The sequence below is a fragment of the Sarcophilus harrisii genome, chromosome 3, assembly GCF_902635505.1.
Source record: "Sarcophilus harrisii chromosome 3, mSarHar1.11, whole genome shotgun sequence".
NCBI classification, from domain to species: Eukaryota; Metazoa; Chordata; class Mammalia; order Dasyuromorphia; family Dasyuridae; genus Sarcophilus; species Sarcophilus harrisii.
In genome coordinates this window covers 558,535,425-558,556,887 of record NC_045428.1, presented here as the reverse complement: position 1 = coordinate 558,556,887, position 21,463 = coordinate 558,535,425, and the positions used below count along the sequence as shown (strand labels likewise).

General features: G+C 40.5%; 1 protein-coding gene across 4 annotated transcripts in view; it reads left to right on the top strand.

The window, feature by feature from the left end:
* The window catches only part of NIPAL3 (NIPA like domain containing 3), a 56,720-nt gene that overhangs the window by 23,625 nt on the left and 11,632 nt on the right, over positions 1–21,463 (top strand). For 3 of the 4 annotated variants that reach the window (XM_003764945.4, XM_031962590.1, XM_031962592.1), the window contains exons 3-10: positions 1,536–1,604; positions 6,685–6,856; positions 7,753–7,812; positions 8,241–8,386; positions 10,081–10,177; positions 16,439–16,574; positions 18,537–18,625; positions 21,141–21,204. In XM_003764945.4, the coding sequence (XP_003764993.2) occupies positions 1,536–1,604; positions 6,685–6,856; positions 7,753–7,812; positions 8,241–8,386; positions 10,081–10,177; positions 16,439–16,574; positions 18,537–18,625; positions 21,141–21,204 (833 nt within the window). The remainder of the gene's footprint in view (positions 1–1,535; positions 1,605–6,684; positions 6,857–7,752; positions 7,813–8,240; positions 8,387–10,080; positions 10,178–16,438; positions 16,575–18,536; positions 18,626–21,140; positions 21,205–21,463) is intronic. The other variant, XM_023499824.2, reaches the window with a different exon arrangement.

The window sequence follows — 21,463 nt, the reverse complement described above, 5'->3', positions numbered from 1 at the left end:
TATGTATGTATATACATATATATACACATACACACACTTGTATATGACCTTGAAATAAAAATATTCATCCTACTATTTCTATTTTCTTTGCCATATGGATAAAAAAATGAAGTGTCAATTGGGCTTCGTCCTTCAAGAAATTTGTAAGTTCCAAGCTTTTTAAAAAATTGTTCTTTTTACTTCCATATCCTCTCCTTCCCTCTAGCATCTCTCCTATCCACTGAGAAGGCAAGCCATATAATACCATTATAGACATGGTTGTGTGAACCATTAGCCATATTGAAAAAAAGTTTTTTTTAAGGGGAGAAAATATTCTTCATTCTGCCCTCAGAATTTATCAGTTCTCTTTCTGGAGATGGAATTCCAATTCTTTCTGTCTTAACTAACCCTTTAATTTCCTCCAGCCTTGTTTTTAGAGCCACCTTTCTTAGCAGGAAATCATAATATTTTAGAGTTTAAACGTACCTTAGAGATGATCTAGACTAACTCTGTTTCAGCCCTTTCCTGACATTGTGCAGATGGTAAAACTAAAGCACAGAGGGAAAATCACCCCCACCTCAAGGTCACCCAGCCAGTAAGTAGCAGAGCCAAGAGCTGTGTGCCCTTGGGCAAAGCATTTCAACATGGCTCTCAGTTTCTTGTTTTCATTTAATCTCATCTATAAAAATCAGAAGTTGAATCTCTAAGGTTCCATCAATTTTTAATTTTGTTTTTTCAAGCCTTCTCTAGCTCCTTCGTCAGGAAGATAGCATTATGTTTAAAAAAAAAAAAAAAAGAAGAAGAAGAAAAGAAAGAAGAAGGAAGAGCCTGAAATTTGAAATTGATGGCCCCGGATTCAAATCTTGATTTTGCAGCTTATATTTTTTGCCTTTTAGAAAGTCTGCTAAGATCTCTGAGACCTTTATCTTCCCCATCTAAACAATGAAGGAGTAGGTTATGCCTTTCATCTCTAAATCTGTTCTCCTAGAACTTCCCCTTTGTGTTCCAAGGTCGCTCCCAGCTCATTCATCCTAGATTCCTGAGTCTTTTCCAAGGCTCACATCCTCTGCTCCAAGGTACCATCCAGCATCAATATCTTGTATTCTCAAGTCCTTTGTTACAGGTTGGGCATGGTTCAGCACAGCTGGTGTTTCAGTTATAGCACAGGAACAGAATGAGACATTTGGAGGCCATCTAGCAATTCAGAAAAAGAAGTTTACTTAGCCATAGGATGGAAAAGATGCTCCGCAAAGATACAACACAGGTTTGGATGGATCCTTAACCCGCTGGGCCCTCAGGGACAGCTTCCATGACTCTTACAGGAAAAATTAGCCTGGCCTATTTGGCAGATGTTGCTCCTGTCCCAGAGACTGGGAATCAGTAAATGACCCAGCTTCATCCTAAATAACTACTTTGGGTATTCTTGTGTCGAGTGGTTCTTTTATTTTTGCCTTCTGATGCTGTTTCTGGACCTCGCCTCACTTGGTCTTATGGACGTCATCACTCCTGTGACTGGGGCCAGGATTTCATCTCTGTCCCCTTCTTTTTCCTTGCAGGAAAACTTGATTGGCGCCCTGCTGGCTATTTTTGGACATCTTGTCGTCAGCATAGCCCTCAATCTCCAGGTGAGTGTCAGTCCTCAACACCATTGGGAAAAGCAAGTCAGAGCTTGGCTTTAAGTGGCCTGGTTTGCCAGGGTGTGTTCACGTCCCTCTGTGCCTTGCATTTGGGACCCTGCCCCCTGACTGTCCATGCTGCTCCATGCTGTGGGGATCTGAATCCATTTGCTAAAATTTAACAAGTATTGATTGAGCATCTGCTCAGTGCTAGCCACTGGGGATACCAAAATGAAAGTCTTCATTTCATGTACCTTATATTTTCCTGGGGGTCATGGGAGATAAAACATATATGCAGATAGGTTCATATAAAATATACATAAATATAATAATAGCTAGCATTTATATAGAGTTTTAAGGCTTGCAAAACACTTTACAAATATTTTATCCTCAGAACAACCCCGGAAGGCAGGCACTATTATTATTCCCATTTTTACAGGTGAGAAGACTGAGGCGGGCAAAGGTTAAATGACTTTCCCAGCAAAGCTGGAGCAGCTGCTGGCCATGGAGGAAGCTGACTTGACTGGTGTGGTACAGAGAAGCCAGCTTTACATGCCTAATTCATGGCCACTGCTCTAAGCAGAAAGGACCTTTCAGGATCTATTTTTTGGGAGGTTTATTAAGTATGTCTGATTCTCAATGCCAACAGTTTAATGAAAATCTAAATAATTTTTATTATATTTATTATCATATTATTATGATTACATATCCTATTATATATATATATATGTACATATATATATATACACACACACACACATATATAATAATTTAAAGTGATTTGTCTGGGGTTATACAGCTAGCTAGTGAATATCTGAGATGGATTTGAATTTTGGGCTTTCTGGTTCATTAGCCCATTCCCTTCATCACAGAATCTGAATTGCCTCAGTAATCCTGGGCAAAGCATATAACTTCTCTGGAGCTCAGTTTCTTTAATTGTAAAAAAGAAGGAATTGGACTAGATGGTCTCCTAGGACCTTTCAGCCGCTAAATCTGCGATCCCTCTGGTCTGAACCAAATTGCCCTCAAGCACACGTCTTACTAGTGAGGGGGAGCTCCCTCCCTCCTGAAACAGCCCATTCTGTGTTAGGAGAACTCTGCCAGAAGGTTGACCTGACATCAAGGCTACATTTGGGTCTTTGAAGTTTGCACATATTGCTCTTAATTCTGCCCTGGACAGCCAAACAGAACAAATCAATCCCCTTTTCTGTGCCTTTCAAACACTTGAAAATGCCTCATCTTCTGTAGACCAAGAACTCAGATTCTCCTGTGGGATTGAGTGGAAGTCCATCATCCTGGATACGGGACCTCCTGGGATTGTTCTTCACGAAGCTCAACAACGCCCTTCCCTAAAGTGCCTCACAGGACTGGGCCCAATACTTTACTTGTGATCTCTAGGGCAGAGTATGGTAGGATGTCATGTCCCTGCTCCTAGACAGTGTGCTTCTTAATGGAAATAAGGATCACGTTATGCTATCAGCTGTCATGTTGTATATCACTTATTACCTATATAAGCTTCTTGAAGGCAGGGACTGTATCATTTTCCAGCTCATGTTTCCAGCAATAGAGGGTGTACATAGCAGACAAGAATGAGCAAAATAGAATGTTAGTGCCTTGCTGCTGCTAGGTATTGTGGGTGTCATGAATGGGCCAGATGAAAGAGCGGGTCTGATTTTCACTACTCTCCTCAACCAATTCTACTTGAACTATAGAAAGTTCTCCTACACATGTCTTCCATTTCCTTCCCTGCCAGGTTGTCTGACTGTTGAGAACTGGTTTAACCAGAACATTATCCAACACATTAGGGATGATCATTTTTTGTGCTACTTTATTTTTTCCCCATTCAACAAATATTTAGGGGCTGCTAGATGGCCCACTGGGTAAAGCACCAGCCCTAAAGTCAGGAGGACCTGTGTTCAAATCTGGCCTCAGACACTTAACATTTTCTGACCTTGGGCAAGTCACTTAACCCCAATTTTCTCAGCAAAAAATAGATAAATAAAAGGAAACAACAAATATTTATTGAGTGCCTACAACATCTTGGGGCCTAGATTCAGCTCAATAGGGGATACAGTAAGGAATAAGGAAGGAACCAAGCTATCATCATTAAAACCTTTATCTATCTGAGGAAGAAGGAAATAGACACCAGAAATTTAAATGACATTTCAAGAGATCTATTAAGGGAATGGAGCCCTCCAAGTTGGGAAATTTTGTTCTCTTTTTGTTACTTACAGTGGGAGTTTTTGAGGCTTCTCTGCAGCATTTGTAGCTTAATAGTCAATTAATCAATAAGCATATATTAAGTGCCTACTATGTACCAGGCACTGAGCTAAGCCCTGGGAGTCATAGGATTGTAGAGTACATGTTGGAAGAGAGTTTTAGATTAGTCAAGTCCAGCCCCTCATATATAAGGAAATTGAGACGCAGAAAAGTGGAATAATTTGTCCAGAGATACACAGGCAGCCAACATAGAAGTTTGTATTTGAACCCAGATCCAGATCCAGGAGTCATTATTCTTTTTACTCATAAAATACATCTCGGTGTGTTCCAGAGAGAATTGTTTGTCATTGACTTATAGACCTAAGACTTAATTCTGATTAATACGGTGACCAATCATGACTCCCAAGGACTGCTGATGAATCAGGGAAGGCATGGACATAGAGTACAGATGGAGAAATACATTTTTGTATTCCCTGGCTTCTCCAGTTTATTTTAAGATGCACCATCTGCCAAAAAAAAAAAAAGCCCTTCCTAGTCTCCTCCTGTGTGGAACTTATTTATGTGTAATTATTTGCATGTTGTCTCCCACATTAGACCAGAAGCTCCTTGAGGCCCTGTCTTTATCTTTATGTCCCTAGTATTTAGAAGAGTGTCAGGACACACAGTAGGTGCTTATCAGACTAACAGAAAGGTGAGGGACTCTAGGTACAGAATGAGGAATATATATTTGGACATAGCTGTGTATATTTGTTACAAAGGCTTTGGGGTTTTTTATTATTATTTCAAATTGGGGGAAAAGATAAAAGGAAGTGAAAATAAATATTTATTGAAAAAAATAACATTATTAAAGGGCAAAGCCTTGGTTCTTGGGGTTTCTGCCATCAGAAAAAAAGAAGGAAGGAAAGAAAGGAGAAAGGGAGAAAGAAAATGGAAAGGAAGAGAGAAAGAAGGGAGGAAAAAAGGAATGGTAAAAGGAAGGAAGGAAATGGTCAAGTGCCTCTACATGCCAGGCGCTGTTCTAAATCCTTTATAACTGTTATCTCCTTTGAGCCTCACAACAAGCCGGGACGGTGGGGAGGGGGGACTGCTATCATCCCATGTTACAGTTGAGGGAACTGAGCCAGAGATTGACTTGCCAGAGTCACCCAGTGAATGTCAGGGACCAGATCTGGCCTTGAATCCACCTGATTCCTGACCTGGCCCTCCACTCGCTGAGCCACCCAGTGGCCTCTGAGCCCACGCCAGCAGGACATACCCTGCAGGAACCCTTTGGGGCTTGGGCCTCATGGTGGACATTGTTCCTCCAACAGCTAAGGTTCGAGACCATTCATCACCAGGATATGTCTTTGATGAAGTAGTTCTCAGCTCCCAGAGACTCTCTAGGATTGTCTCCTAAGTCACAGAGGGGCTACCGTCAGCACCAATGGGTGGAATGACCATCCCTAACCACATCACAAATGCTTAAAAAAAAAAGTGCTAACACCTTCTGATACTGTTGCCCCCATTCCCCCCACCTCATGCTTGGACTATTGCAGTAGTTGCTGGCAGGCCAGCCCGGTCATCCTCCTCTCAGTCACTAAAGTGATTTTCCTAAAGCTCAGGTCCAACCCTATCACCTCACAGGTACTCAGTCAATTCCAATGGCTCCCTGTCACCTTCAGGATCAAATGTAAACCCCTCGGTTTGGCAGTTAATGTCCTCCCCAACCTTTTCCGTCTTCATATACTTTGCACCCCCTACCCGCTTGTACTCTGTGACCCAGTAACACTGACCTTCTCTCTGTTCCTCGAGATATTCTGTCTCCCAACTTCAGGCATTTTCCCTGCTGGCCCTTCCCTCCCCCCGTATCTGGAATGCCCTCCCTCCTGATCTCCCTGGCTTCCTTCTAGTCCCAAAAAACCTCCCTTGTAGAGGAAGCTGTTCTACTGCCTTTTAATTTATCCTGAATGCACAGTGTGGAACTGTGGCATGTTGTCTTGTTCATAAACTATAAGCTCCCTGAGGGCAGATGCTCTCTTGCTGTTCTTGTGTCCCCAATGCTTAATTAACATTGTGCTTGCATATAGTAGGTTCTTAATGAGTAGTAGATGGGAATGGTTATGGTGGAAAAGAGAAGACCTAGGAGCCGTATAATTGCTGTATTCTAATGTTTGAAGAACATTCTAATATTTGAATACTATGTAAGAAGGTTGTTGTTCTTAGCCTTAAAAGGCTAGGACCCCTCTGTGGCAGGTGTAGACAGAGACAAACATCCTCTAATATGTGAAAAAACCTTTATAATCGGAGCCCTCCACAAGTGAGTTATCTCAGAGATAGCAGCTGTTCCTCACTCACAGGTGTCAAAGGGAAGGTTGGATGGCCAGTCAGGCACATGCCGGCCACAAAGGATGTGTTAATAAGTGATTATTAGCTGATTGATTGAGATAATCACAGAATCAATGAACTTTAAAATTAGAACTAAAACTAACTGAAGTCTGTGAATGAAATCTAGTGTCTTCATTTTAAGCATGAGGCGAGACATGGTGAATTTATGGGATTTGCCCCATATCACATATAGGAGCACATCTGGATTTCTTGACTTCTGGACCATCATGCAAAATCATGCAAATCAACTGTTAACTCCTGCATTAATGCCAGGGCCTGGAGACTTGTCATGATCTCATGCTCTTAGCAAGGGGGGCTATAATGTAGTCCAGTACCCTGAGTTTATAGGTGAGAAAACCAAGGTGTGGGGGGGTGACTTTGCTGAATCCCCCAGATGAGAAATAACTGGCAGGAGAGCATGGGAGCAGAAAGGAGGATCTGGAGGGCTCCCCGACTTGAGTCTAGTCCCCACTCTTATACGCTTTGCACTGTCTCCCTCTGGTAGAAATACAGCCACATCCGCCTGGCCGGCTCTAAGGACCCCCGGGCCTACTTCAAGACCAAGACATGGTGGCTCGGCTTGTTCCTGATGCTTCTGGGAGAACTGGGAGTGTTCTCATCCTACGCCTTTGCGCCCCTCTCCCTGATCGTGCCCCTCAGCGCCGTCTCTGTCATCGGTAAGATCAGGGGAACTTGATGGGGGGAGAAATCGGGCCTTTTATTGTGATCTTGGAAGAGAACCATAGAGGGACCTGCATTGGAATTGGGTCGTTGGCAGGAGGGCACCACCAGGTGTATTGTGGGCAGGAGAAAGCAGTGAGGGAAGGCCGTCTGTCATCCCCACTCTGGAAGCTTCATTTTTAAGCCCAATTATTTTTGTCAGGATGATGTGCTCATTTTACAGAAAGGGAAACTGAGTCCCCAAGAAGGGAAGTGACCGTTAATAACAGAGCCACCTCTAGAATACAGGTCTCCAAGTCAACTACTCCTTCTTGGTCTCTGGTTAGGCCACAGAACAGAAGCTACCTCACCAAAAGTTCCTACACCAGTTAGATCCCCAGTCATAGGAGTAGCTATATGGCACTGTAGTGCCGAGAAGTCTTCCTAAGTTCAAATCCAGGCTCATACGCTTACCAGCCCTTTATGTTGCCTGCCTCAATTTCCTCATCTGCAAAATGAGCTGAAGAAGGAAGTGGCCAACCTCTTCAGTGTCTTTGCCAAGAAATTCCCAAATGGGGTCACAGAGAGTCATACACAGCTGAAATGACTGAATAACGGCAATAAAAGAGCATAAGCTTAGAACTGGAGGAGAATCCCTGATTGTAACTCCCTCATTTGCTAGATGGGGAAACTGAGACAACTTATAAATAACTCAGCTAATAAATGTTGGAAGCGTGACTTGACCCCCTCGCACCTACCTTTTCTGATTCCAAATCCAGGGTTAACAAGTGACCATCAAGAGGGACACTTTGAGATGGCTTAGATCCATGGAAAGAGAAGGGGGATGGAACCCTACTCGAGCTGATGTAAATCTTTCCTCTTCTTTCCCCACCCTGTGTATCTTTTTCTGCAGCCAGTGCCATAATAGGAATCATATTCATCAAAGAAAAATGGAAACCCAAAGATTTTCTGAGTAAGTTTTCCAACTTCTCTCTTTCTGTCCACTCTCGCGTTTACGTTTCCTGATGGGCCCGCTTCCCTAAAGGTTATTGGGCTGCTTCCCCACCCCATTCCTGAGCTTAATAAACCACAGCCCAGTAGTGAGCAATGCTGACTTCATTTATTTTCCTTTCTGTGAAGTTTGGGGCTGAGGAGCAAAGGAGGAGGGCGGGAACCTCCCTGTGCTGCAGTCTCTGACTTTGTGTGTCCGACTGTTCCATGCTAGTGGGCTCCTGTTCTGTTCTGACTCCTTTGGACCGAGAGGTCAGGCTCCCTCCCCGTGCCAGTGGCCAATTCTTCCTTCCCCGAGCCCTTGCCTCCGTGAAGTATAACTCCGTGTCCCATTCTATCTACTAATCCACTAACGTGTCTTTGTGTCTTGTGTCCCTGTTTCCCCCACAGGGCGTTATGTTTTGTCTTTTGTAGGTTGTGGCTTGGCCATCATAGGGACGTACCTGCTGGTTACCTTTGGACCCAACAGTCATGAAAAGATGACAGGAGAAAACATCACAAAGCACTTAGTGAGCTGGCCATTCCTTCTCTACATGGTGAGAGAAGCCTCGGCGGCCTTCCCTTAGAAAGCACAGCTGGGGTCATAAACACCTGGAGGAGACAGGCTTTGCATTTGTCTCCTTTTAAAATGTGGTTGTGGGAAGGGTCTGTGGTTGTTGAATTGTAGAACGTCAGAGTTAGGAGGGACCTTGGATAGAGAATATCACAATGGGAGGAACCTTAGAACACGGGATGTCAGTTAGGAGGGACCTTGGATAGAGAATATCAGAATTGGAAGGGACCTTAGAACAGAGAATGTCAGAATTGGAAGGGACCTTAAAACATAGCACATCAGAATTGGAAGACCTTTAGAATATAGAAGGTCAGAATTGAAAGGAACCTTAGAACAGAGAATATCAAAATTGGAAGGACCTTAGAACAAAGAATGTCCAAGTGGGAGGGACCTTGGAATCTGGAACGTCAGAACTAGAAGGGACCTTAAAAGCCAGAATGACAAAGCTGAGGGTGGCAGTGAGGTGGTGGCAGCTATAGAACAGAGAGTATCAAAGCAGAAGGGACTTAAAACATAGAATATCAGATTGGGAAAAACCTTAGAACATCAGACTTTGTTCTTAGAACTTAGAATCTAAAGCTGGAAGGGCCCTTAGAACAGAGAATGTCAGCCATTAAAGATAAAAACTTCATTTAGAGTTTTGGGGAGAGAGAGAGGGAGGGTTTGGTTTTTCAGGGATCTGTGATTTTGTCTTGGATCACACCTAATCCTCTTACTTAATAGACAGTTTTTAGTAGACACTGTGTGTCCCGGATACAGGGCTGGTCATGGCTTCTGAAAGATCTGGTCAAAGTCCCATTGCTAATATTAATGACTTTGTGCCCCTAAAAGTTTCTTTATTTTTCTAGGCCTTTATTTCCTTATCTGTAAAACCTGAGGGGTGGGGAGTGGGGAGAGTTTAGACAAAATACCCTCTAAGATCCTTTCCAGCTCTAAATCTATGAGCTGTCACTAAGATGTTCCTTGCCTTGCGGTTAACCTGGTGATGAATGACTCTGAACAACGATAATAATAACAATAATTAGCCCTTAAGTAGCTGTTGAAGGTTGGCAAAGTGTACGCCATCCTCCCTACTTCTGGGCGTTACTCACCAGTTGAAGGAACTCTAAATCTTGGAAGATCCAAACATGGACGTGAAAGCCAGGTATTTGAAGGGCTGTCCAGAAAATTTAGACTGGTGGGCCCTGGAAGGCATTTGCCAAGAGACCAAATAAAGTCAGATATTGGGGATAGCTTCTTTTCCCCCTGGAATTCTCCCCAGAGTGCTAAGGTGGACTCTCCCTTACGAGAGCCCAAAAGCAGCTGCTGGATCCCCACTTGGCAGGTGCCTCATCCTGGACATTATTATTGGGTTTGGGTTGGAAGAGGTGACCACTGACTTCTCTTTCAGCTCTGAAATTTTATGATTTTTCTGAGTCTGTTTGAGTCTCACAACAACCCTATGAGGTAAATGTTAGTCATTTTACAAATAGCAAAGGGACTTGCCGAGGGTCACATAGCCAAGACCTCTATCCTGCCTCTGGGTTGAGCCAGGCTGATTCTCAGCAAACAGTCCCCCCTCTGTCCCTCTCTTCTTGTAGTCAAAGGGCTCTCCTGGAAGGTTTCTGTGGAGATGGACTATGGGGGTGCAGGCTTTACCTGGATGAGTTTGGATTATGTTTATCCCTTCTTTTGTAGCTTGTGGAGATCATTGTCTTCTGCTTGCTGCTGTATTTCTACAAGGAGAAAAACGTCAACTACATAGTTGTGATCCTCCTCCTGGTTGCTCTTCTTGGTGAGGATTGTCTTTTTTCATTTTCTTTTTCTCCTTCCCTCTTTCCTTCGTTCCTTCTTTCCCTGTTTCCTTCCTTCTTTTTCTCCCTTCTTCCATCCATCCATCCTTCCTTCCCTCTCCTCTCTCCTGCTTTCTTTCCCCTTCATCCTTCCATCCCTCCCTCTCATTCTCTCATTTTATTCTCCTTTTCCACTAATCTCTTCTCCCCTCCCCTCCAAAAAAAGCTCACATGTAACATTAAATATCGAAATCATTAAGTTGAGCTGTAGCAATTGCTACATTTTCTGCAGCACCTGGCAAAAAAACCCCAAAAACCCACATCCTAAAACACATGATGTAATGTCAGTAGTTGGTTTTTAATCAGTTATCTTGGTTTGAAGAGGCTCCTTGGGAAGTGAGGCTGTGGTTGTCATGTCCAAAAGTCATTAAGAGGGAGGCACTCAGTGCAGGGAAAGAACCCCGATTCTGGAGTCTAAAGACTCAGGTTCAAGAAGTGAGTGCAAGGAATAATGTTGTAAAAAAATTACCCTGGCTTGGATTCTGTCAATAAAAAGTTATTTAAAAAATAAAATAAAATAAAATAAAATGATAAGCAGCAAAAAATAAATAAAAAATAAAGACTCTGGTTCAGATCCTGCCTTTGACACTATATGTGCAACCTTGAGTTTGGATCCTGAGTTTGATACCTACTGGATGCTGTGACCTTGGACAAGTTGGCAGTCTTACCCGGACTCTGTCTTTGTCTGTAAAATGAGAAAGTTGGGCTCAGTGGAGGCCCTTCCAGCTTTGGATCTGTGGCTTTGTTTACAGAATTGAAGTTTGTGTAGATATGTTCCTACACTCACGTGTGCACACGTCCATGTGCATAGGCCGCAGATGCACCCAGTTTAAAACCTCAATTGTGTTTATAGATATAGATCTGTGTGTGTGTTCGTTGTAGGTAAAAATCTCTTGTTTTTCAGTCATGGCCAACTCTTCCTGACCGCATTGGGGGTTTTCTTGGCAGAGATACTGGAGTAATTTGCCATTTTCTTTTCCAGTCCATTTTACAGATGGGGAAACTGAGGCAGACAGGGTGAAGCGACTTGCCCAGGGTCACACAGCTAGGATGTGTCAGAGACCAGATTGGAGCTCCAGGAAGAGGAGGCTCGCTTTGTGCACTATGGCTCCCCTTAGCTGCCACATACATGTGCTGTCTATCATGTTGATTACAAGGCTCTTCCCCCCCCCCTTCCCATTTTACAGCTGTCCCACATAGCCACACCTGTCTGTCCATCATCAACCCATTATCTATCTATCTACATTTAAATGTAGGGGAGTGTGTATGTGGGTGTGGCTAAGGGCTTGGTAACCCCCCCACCTTTTTTTTTTCCTTTGAGACTGAATTTCCCTATCTGGGAGCACATCAGCCACTGCGACCCAAAATGCTGATGGAAAAGGAGCTTTAAGCTGCCCAACGTTGGGCCATTTACCAGGGATTCCCATCTCGGGCCAGTCTTAGGATAATCCCCCAAATGAGGAGATAGAATACATCCCCTCCCATCACACACACAAAGGTTAATAATCCTTTTAAAAAAAATGATGTGGGGGCAGCTGGATGGTGCAGTGGATGGAGCCCCAGCCCCGAAGTCAGGAGGACCTGGTGTGAATCTGGTCTCAGACACTTAACACTTCCTAGCTGTGTGACCCTGGGCAAGTCACTTAAGCCTCAGCAAAAAAAAATCAAATTTAAGAAGTGATGTGTATGGTTCCAGTTCTTTTCCTTCTGGCTTGGGCGAAGATGCAGTCACATGCTGGCCACTGCCTTGATCCCGGTGGGATGAGACACTTGTCTCTGGCAGTAACTGGCACGACAAGTCCTGGGCAGAGGATTGAAAGAGGGAGATGTATACGCAAATTGGAGCAGATCACCCTGCCTTTGTCCTACAGTGCAAACAGGGTATGTGTGTGTGAGAGGTTACCATGGCCTAGTCTTAAGAAATTGGCCATAGGGAGAACAGGCACTTAATTGGCTCTCGACTAGTCTGGCGTCTTTAGAAATTGATTTTTTTAAAAAATTAGATCAAGAAGATCTTATATGGAACAAAGGACTTTAAGAGTCTTCTATCACAGAAGAAGGGGTCTTGCGTGATATTTAGGAAATTTATAATTTTTAGATCTATTTATTTAGCATTTTATTTATTTAACTAAATATTTAGAATTTTGAAACTATAAATTAAGAGTTGAGAGGGACTATAAAGATTACTTAATCCTACCCCTTCATTTTCCAAATTAAAAAAAAACTCATTAGTCCAACTCACTCTATTAGAATGTTAGCTTCCTTGAGAGGAAGTACTGTTTTGTGTCTTTCTTGACCACCCCATTCCTCCCCACCAGCACTTAGCCCAGTGCCTGGTGCATACAGAAGGCCCTTAATAAATACTTGTTAACTGAGTAATGTATAAGAGAGAATGCCCATTGGTTAAGTAGTCTCTGTTGGGAACTTCCAGTATAAGGAATCCCTTTACCTCCTGGTTCTAATTTTTGGCAGTTCTGATCAGGTTTTTCCTTTTAGAAACATATCAATTAGATTACACTTTTATCTGTCTCTATAATTTCTGCCTATGGCTCCTAGTTATTTCCTCTGAAGCTAAGCAGAACAAATCTAATCCTTTCCACCATGACCATTCCTCATATATTTGAAGGCAACAATCCTATCACCTTCTGAGACTTCTCCAATTAATCTGTGCTCTCAAGTTCCTCTCAGCTCTGACATCCTGGGTTCTAACGGCCCTCCCAGCTCTGACATTCTATAATCTAAACCTCCTCTCAGCTCTGATGTTCTGTGTTCTGAACTCCTTCCCAGTTTTGATATTCTCTCTTTTTAACATCCCTCCCAGCACTCTTACATTCTATGTTCTAAGAGATCTACCAGCTCTTGACATTCTTTGCTTTTATAATCCTAATTAGACAGAATGGAACAACAGGAAAAAGCAGCTGAGGTTAGTAAGGAATACTTAATTGACCTGTTTGCATATACGTTTTAATCTCCATGTTGTTAATTAAGCAACAATAGTTAGTTGCTGCAGTGGCCATAATTGTGGACAGAATAGAGCCTTCACTGGGTGTCTTGGCTTAAGCTTCAGTAAAGGGACCAAGCACACAGCTCAGTTTCTGGGAATAAAGGTCAGAAAGGCTATAATTCAGTTTGCTTCCTGTAAGGCAGTTAAGCTGGAGCCTGAGCCATCAAACTGGCTCCTGAGAAACATGATAAGTAGTATCAAGATAAGAGATGTTACTATCCTTACTCTTTATGTCGTAACATCAGATTTGTACAATGAAATGGTATTTAGTAAGTCCCATTTGCTGGTCTTCCTATCTGCCTTTCCAGTCTTATCAGCAAGCATTTAATGTTAGGCACCTGCCATGAGCTGGGTATTTTGCTATAGGCAACTGCAGACACAAATCAAAAATATTTAAATAGCCACGACTCCTAGAACACTCACATCCTGTTGGGGAAGACAGCATGTATATTGTATGTCTTAAATAAAAAATAAAAGGGAGTTGAATAGGAGAGGGAATATTAAGAATTGGAGGAATCAGACAAGGTTCCATGTACTTGAGCTGTGTCCTTTAAAAAAAAATCATTTGTATTTTATTTTTCCAATTACATGTAAAGATAGTTTTCAGCATTCATGTTTGTAAGATTTTGAGTTCCAAATTTTTTCTCCCTCCCTCTTTTACCACCCCCCCAAGACAGCAATCAATAAGACAGATTGTACATATATAGTTATTTTAAGTACCAAGTTCTCTAATTTCTGTTCACTTCACTCAGTAATCAGTTCATGAATCAGCCTGTTGAACTGTTTCAATTCACAGTTGGAAAAGGGAATGCTGTTTATACAGAACATGAAGAAAACCGATCCCACTATACTATATATTGTACAAAAAGGGGAGTCGTATAATGAGATTGAAAAGTTAGGAGAGATTGGGTCGTAAAGAGCTTTTAAAGCCAAACATCCTAAATGGCTTCTTTTTTATTTAAAAATTTTCATTCAGTCAACATTTATTCAGTGCTCACTGTGTATCTAGTCATTCAACATTTATTAATCACCTGCTATGTACCTGATATAGTGCTAAGCACTGGAAATGAACAAACAAAAACGTACAAAACAGTGCATTTCCTTAATGGCAAGCCTGCTCTCAAGGAGCTCACAGGCAGGTGCAGAAGCGGGGAGGGGATAACATACAACAGAGAGAGAGAGAGAGAAGATAGAGACAGGATAAATTGGAGATAATCAGGAGAGGGAAGGCACTATAATGAAAAGAGATTGGGAAAGGTTTCTAGAAGGTGAGATTTTAGCTACAACTTGAGACCTTGAGTGAATGGCCCACTTAGGTCCTCTGTGACACTTTGCTAAAACAGCCCCACCTACACATGTATATATTGTTGATAGAATTGTGATTTGATTCAGTCATTTCTGAAAAATTATTTGAAATTATTTAACCTAATGATCTCACTTCTGCTTATTTCCAAGGATATCAAAAACACCCCCCCCCCCCCCCCAAAAAAAGGCTCAAATAAAACAAAATACTCATAATAGTACTAGTAAAAAAAAAAAAACTGGAAATTAAGTGAGCACTCATCGATCTGGAAAATGGTGGAACAAATTGTGGTATAAGACTAATGGAATATTATTATAGCATAAGAAATAATGAATATAAGGATAACAAAGAAACAGGAATGAATGAAAATAAAGAAAGCAGAAAATATACATTATTTTTTTTTTACACAAAGAGGATCAAAATGACTTCACTATATGGGGTCATGGTGCAGTGTGTCCTGACTGGCTGATCATCCACTATGACCTCAGAAGTCTCTACCACAAGTTAGGCACAAATAGTCCATAGGAGCAAAAGGAGCAAGATGACCCTAAGTTTGTGCGTCTCCTGGTTTGTAGGTTTTGGGGGGTTTTTGTTTTTGTTTTTGTTTTGAGCTGCAAACACAGTGACTAAGAATGAATGAATGAAAAATTGCTGGACATACTTAACTATGTTCAAAGCACTCTGCTAAGACCTGGGGATGTGAATAGAAACTCCTCACAGTCCCAGCTTTTAAAGGAGCACCTATTATAATAGAGATAACATAGAAAATTTCCCTAAAAGGCAGTTGGACACAGATGAAATGTAGTGAGTTTACCCTGTTGTTTCCTTCATTAGATGGTGAGCTGCTTGGAAGCAGGGACTATCTGTCTTTCTTTGTATCCCCAGCCATTTAGCCCAGTACCTTGCAATTAATAGGTGCTTAATAATTATTTATTAAGAAGAGAGCCATCTGCACCCAGAGAAAGGACTGTGGGAACTGAGTGTGGATCATAACTCTTGTTGTTGTTGTTTGCTTGCATTTTGTTTTCTTTCTCATTTTTTTCCTTTTTTGATCTGATTTTTCTTGTGCAGCAAGATGCCTATGGAAATATGTACAGGAGAATTGCATATGTTGGATTACTTGCTGTCTAGGGGAGGGAAAAAAATTGCAACACAAGGTTTTACAGGGGTGAATGTTGAAAATTATCTATGCATATGTTTTGAAAATAAAAAGCTTTAATAAAAAACAATTATTTATTGACTGATGGATGGCTGTAGTTCAGAACAAAGGATTTCCTTTCTGTAGAGAGATAGGAGACCATGAGTACAGAATAATAATAATAATAATAATAATAACAGTTAGCATTTCTATAGTTCTTCAAAGTTTGCAAAGCACTTTATAGATATCTCACTGGATCCTCACAACAGTGGAAGATAGTGCTGTTATTATCCCAATTTTATTTAAATCGAAGCAGAACATGTTTAACATATGTTGAATTCTTGCTGTCTAGGGAGGGAAAAAATTTGGAACACAAGGTTTTTCAAGGAGAAATGTTAGAAGTTATCCTTGCATTTGTTTTGAAAATAAAAAGCTTCAATAAAAATTGATTGATAACTGATACAGAGATGAAGTGACTTCTCCCATCACATAGCTAGTAAGTGTTTGGGACGTTCTTTGAACTCAGGTCTTCCTGCCTCCAAGTCCTGTGCTATGTGTACCAAGCCAGCCAGCTGCCTTCATGGGGCTTGCACTGTGATATGCGATTGTTTTATCATTCAGTTTTGTCTGTTTTTCTTTATCATCAGGTAGGATTCCATGGGAATGGGAGAGTTACTGTTGGGAAATGCTCATATATGTGGTTGTGTTGGTGATTTTTAAAAAAAAACACTTTTTAAATTTCTATAAATCATTTCCAGGTTCCATGACAGTGGTGACTGTCAAGGCTGTGGCAGGAATGCTGGTCTTATCAATCCAAGGGAACCTCCAGCTCGACTACCCCATCTTCTACGTGATGCTGGTGTGCATGGTCGCCACGGCCATCTATCAAGCCGCGTAAGTCATCTTCTCTTCCTGCTGCTCCTCACCATCTCCCATCAGATGCTGATTGGGTCCCACTTTTCTTTTTTTCTTTTTTCTTTTATTTTTTATGAAAGCTTTTTATAATGAAATTATATGCATGGATAATTTTTAACATTCACCCTTGCAAAATCTTGTGTTCCAAAATTTTTTCCTCCCTTCCCTTCACCTAGTTGGCAAGTAATCCAATATATATTAAACATGTGCAATTCTTCTAATAAATATTTTCACAATTATCATGATAAATGAGAAAAATCAGATCAAAAAGGAAAAAGAAAAAAGAAAAAAACAAAATGCAAGCAAACAACAATAAAAAGTGAAAATACAATGTTGTGGTCCATACTCAGTCCCCACAGTCCTCTCTCTGAATGCAGATGGTTTTCTTCATCACAAGACTATTGGAATTGGCCTGAATCATCTCATTGTTGAAAAAAGCCATGTCCATCAGAATTAATTATCTTTTTTAAAAAATTTTATTAAAGCTTTTTAATTACAAAAGATATGCATGGGTAATGTTTCAGCATTGTTGGGTCCTACTTTTAAAACCATAGGAAATAAAGAGCATTATAATGAAAGATAGCAACAATATATGTACTCCCCAGCTGATGCCTTCTGGGATGTCATCTCATTTGTCACAAATGGGCCAAAGATCCCTCAAGGTTTCTCTTAACTGAGGATCTAAAAAATGTATGATGAAGCAACACAATACCTTCTCTCTAAGTTCATATCTATGTCAATTGCTTAAGAGAGAACTCTGTAATTTCTCTAATTATCCTTAATTGGCTCAGACTTACTCAGTCCCTGATTGCAGGGTATTTTGCTGGGTGTTCGGGTTACAAAGAATTCCCCAAAATGGTGGAATTCCTGCCCTCAAGGAGTTTACAGTCTATTAGGGAGTGAGTGTACAAAAGAGCTATGATATAATCATAAATATATTTAACATCTACTGGTCATCCTGCCATTTAGGGGAGGGGGTGGGGGGTAAGAGGTGAAAAATTGGAACAAGAGGTTTGGCAATTGTTAATGCTGTAAAGTTACCCATGTATATATCCTGTAAATAAAGGCTATTAAATTAAAAAAAAAAAAAGATATAATCATAAATATATAACCTATATCAAGTTGCCTACCGTTTTAGGAAGGAAGGAGGAAAGGAGAAAAATTTGGAACTCAAATTTTTAAAAAATAAATATTTAAAATTATCTTTACATATAGTTGAAAAAAAGTAAAATATTCTTTTTAAAAGAAATATATCACAACTTGATATTATAATATATATTATTATATAATACATAATTATAGTTAAATATTATATGAAGAATGATATAAAAAGGTGATGAGAAAGAGTCAAGACACTAATAAGAGTTGAAGGAAGATAAAGATCACATCAGAATAGAGATAAAAGGTGGCTTCATGGAGGAGGCATTTGAAATGGATCTTACAGAATATTAATCCATTCTTTAGAAAAGGAAGGGGTGGAATTTCAGGCAGAAGAAAAAAGAACATTGATAGAGGTAGAAAATCAGAGGGATCATGTCGGTCCAAAATGAAGGGTCTGAGATTGGAAAGGTCCAAATCTTCCATCGTTCTGTAGAGAGGAATGAATGATCAGTGTTTCAAACTCCATTCTGAACCATGACAATCCATCAGCCAGTCGATAAACATTTACTAAGTACCTGCTGTGTGCCAGGCACTGGACTGAGTTGGAAAGGGGGCCAGCAGACAGCCAAGTACATCTGGATCTTCTCAAGCACCATTTCTTTCCTCAAAAGTGATGCGAAATAATATGAAAGTAATAATAACCTTAGTTCTTTTGATGCTAGATGCTTTCTTGATGTTCCAGGCTCTTGTATACCCCCCTTATAGTTAGGGAATTGAGTTATAATGTTCCTGATCTTTCCTGCAAGGAACTGACGGATGTGCTTATTTCTTTTACTGAAGCTTCTTAAGCCAGGCCACCCAGCTCTATGATTCCTCCTTGATCGCCAGCGTGGGCTACATTCTGTCGACAACCATCGCAATCACGGCAGGTAAATTATGAAATGACCAGGTTTTCTTTCCTTTAAAAAAAAAAATTGACAGTATAAAGATGACTAAGGAAACATCTTATCAAACCTTTTCCCGTGGATCATTCTGTGTAATGGGAATTATGAGATTATAGAATATTAGTGTTAGGGAGGACCTGAAAATCCAAGCCTTTCATTTTATAGATGAGGAGACTGAGGCACAGAATTAACAGAGCTGGTAAGTACAGGAGGTGGGATTTAAACCCAGGTTTTCCCGAATCCAAATCCAATGTTTGATCCACTTGTCCTTGGTCCTTATGATAGGTAGTGAGCTGGTGCAATGGATAGAGCCTCAGTTGTTTACTGGCTGTGTGACCCCAGGACATATGCTCTGAGTGTCCATATTCTATGTAAAATGGGGATAATGCCTCTCTTCCAGTGTTTTTGGCAGATTAAATAAGATAATATATGTCAAGTATTTGGCAAGCAGCCATATAAATGCTAGCTATTGTGATGTTAAAGCTGGGAATACTCTTAGAACACAGAATATCAGAGCTAGAAGGAAATCTAGAACCCAGAATATCAGAGCCCTTAGAACCCAAGATGTATGGGCCAATCAGAACTGGGAGAACCCTTAGAACCCAGGAGGTCAGACCTGGGAAGACCCTTAGAACATGGGATGTCAGAACTGGGAGGGGCCTTAAAACACAGGAGATCAAAGCTGGAGGGCCCTTAGAACACAGTGTGTGAGAGAGAGAGAGCTGGAATCTGAGGCTTGTCCTTCCTTCTTCCCCTATATTCTGCTTCCAGTAGGTCCAACTATCAGAAATATAAGTGTTTGGCTGGACGTGTGCATTGTTTCCTTCCAAAGTGATTTTTATTTTAAGAATTTGGATAAGATTTTGGATTAATAGCCACATGGCTAGATAATTGATAATAGATAAATAATAAATAGTGATAAATAAATTATACATAAATTAATGAATGATAAATAATATTACCAATCAATAGTAATAAAAGCAGTCTATCGATAAATATTTATTAAGCATCCCTACTATGTTTCAGTGATTCAGAGATTACAAAAAAAGGTAAAAGACCTCAAAGAGTCCACAGTTCCTCATGGAGAGGACAACATGTAAACAGTTACATATAAACAAGCTAGAGACTGGATAATTTAGAAACAATCAACAGACAGAAGGCAGTAGATTGAAGGGACTTAAGAAAGGCTTTTTGTAGACAGGGAGATTTTTAGTTTGAATTCAGAGGAAGCCAGAAACCAGAGCTGAGGGGGGAAAAGAGTCCCAAATGTGGGTCAGCCAGTGAAAAGGCATGGAACAAGGAGAAAGAAGGTCTTCAGGCTCCATGTAGCCCAGTCCCTTTGTTTTCTAAATGAGAATGCTGAGGATGTGCAGGGGTCTCACAGGTATTCTGTATCAGAGACAGATCTCAGCTAGTGTGTTTTCAGCTGATTCAAAAAGAGTACCAACTTGGAATACAAAATCTGGTAAAAATGAATGTTAAATATTTTCTTGACATGTAACTAGGAAGAAATAAAATACTATTTAAAAAATAAAATATCTTTTGTACTAAAAAGTACAATGTGTAACTTTTATCAGATTGCTTGTTGTCTTGGGGAAAGAGAAGGTGAAGGAGGGAGGAATGAAAAATATGGAACTCAAAATCTTACAAAGATGAATGTTGAAAACTGTCTTTACATGTAATGGGGGAAAAAAAACCAGTTATCTTCCTGCACAAGAAAAATCAGATCAAAAAGAAGAAAATGAGAAAGAAAACAAAATGCAAGCAAACAACAACAAAGAGAGTGAAAATGCTATGTCGTGATCTACACTCAGATCCTCTCTCTGGGTGTAGATGACTCTCTTCGTCACAAGATCATTGATAGTTTGTTTTTTTTTTTAATGTTTTGCTATATTTTATTTTTACATGGCTTAGATGTCCCATGTAATCCTCTCTCCTTCTGCCTCCAAAACCATTCTTTACAACCAAGAATTTTTTTTAAAAATACAAAGGAAGATAAGAAAAAAATCCAGCAAAACCAGTCAACACTTCAAAAAAATATGCAATATTCTCCCTCTGTGGACTCCACCCCTCTGTAAAGGAGCTGAACAGGAAGTAGGAGGAAGGGATGATTTTCTCAGCTCTCTTTGGGGCTACATTATAATTTCTCACCATTCCTGTTCTATATGATAGTAGTCACTCTGTGTACAGTGTTTTTCTAGTTCTGCTTACTTTACTCTGTGTCAGTTCAGGTCAGTCTATCCAGGTTTCTCTGTATTCATCACATTCATCATCTCTTACAACAGTCTTGTTTGTTATATTTAAGTATCCTGAGTTTGTCCAACCTTAACCCAATCACTGGATATGTCGACTCTGTTTCAACAAAGTGCTGCTGTGAATATTGTGTATTTGGAATATTTTCAAGTTTATTTTTATTTTTAGTTATGTTTTTAATTCTTAAATTTTTTATTTATATTTTTTAAAAAGCATTTCAACATAATATGTTTTTTTTTCCTGTTAGGAGCAACGTTTTACTTGGATTTCATCGGTGAGGACGCTCTCCACATATGTATGTTTGCACTTGGGTGAGTTAATGCCCGTCCTCATTGCCTCACACAAACACATAATTTAATTTTTTTTAAAGAGCATTATTTGTGCTTTTTGTTTTTCATACCTCTGTCATTTCTAGCTGTATATACTCCCTTCTAACAAGGAAAAGCAACAGTTAAGAAAAACCAACCGCCAATACGACAGCCTTTGGCTATATGTAGTAATCCATCATTAGTCATCCCTATTTGCCTTAGCTGTAACAGGAGGAGGGAACACCTTCCATCCTATATTCTC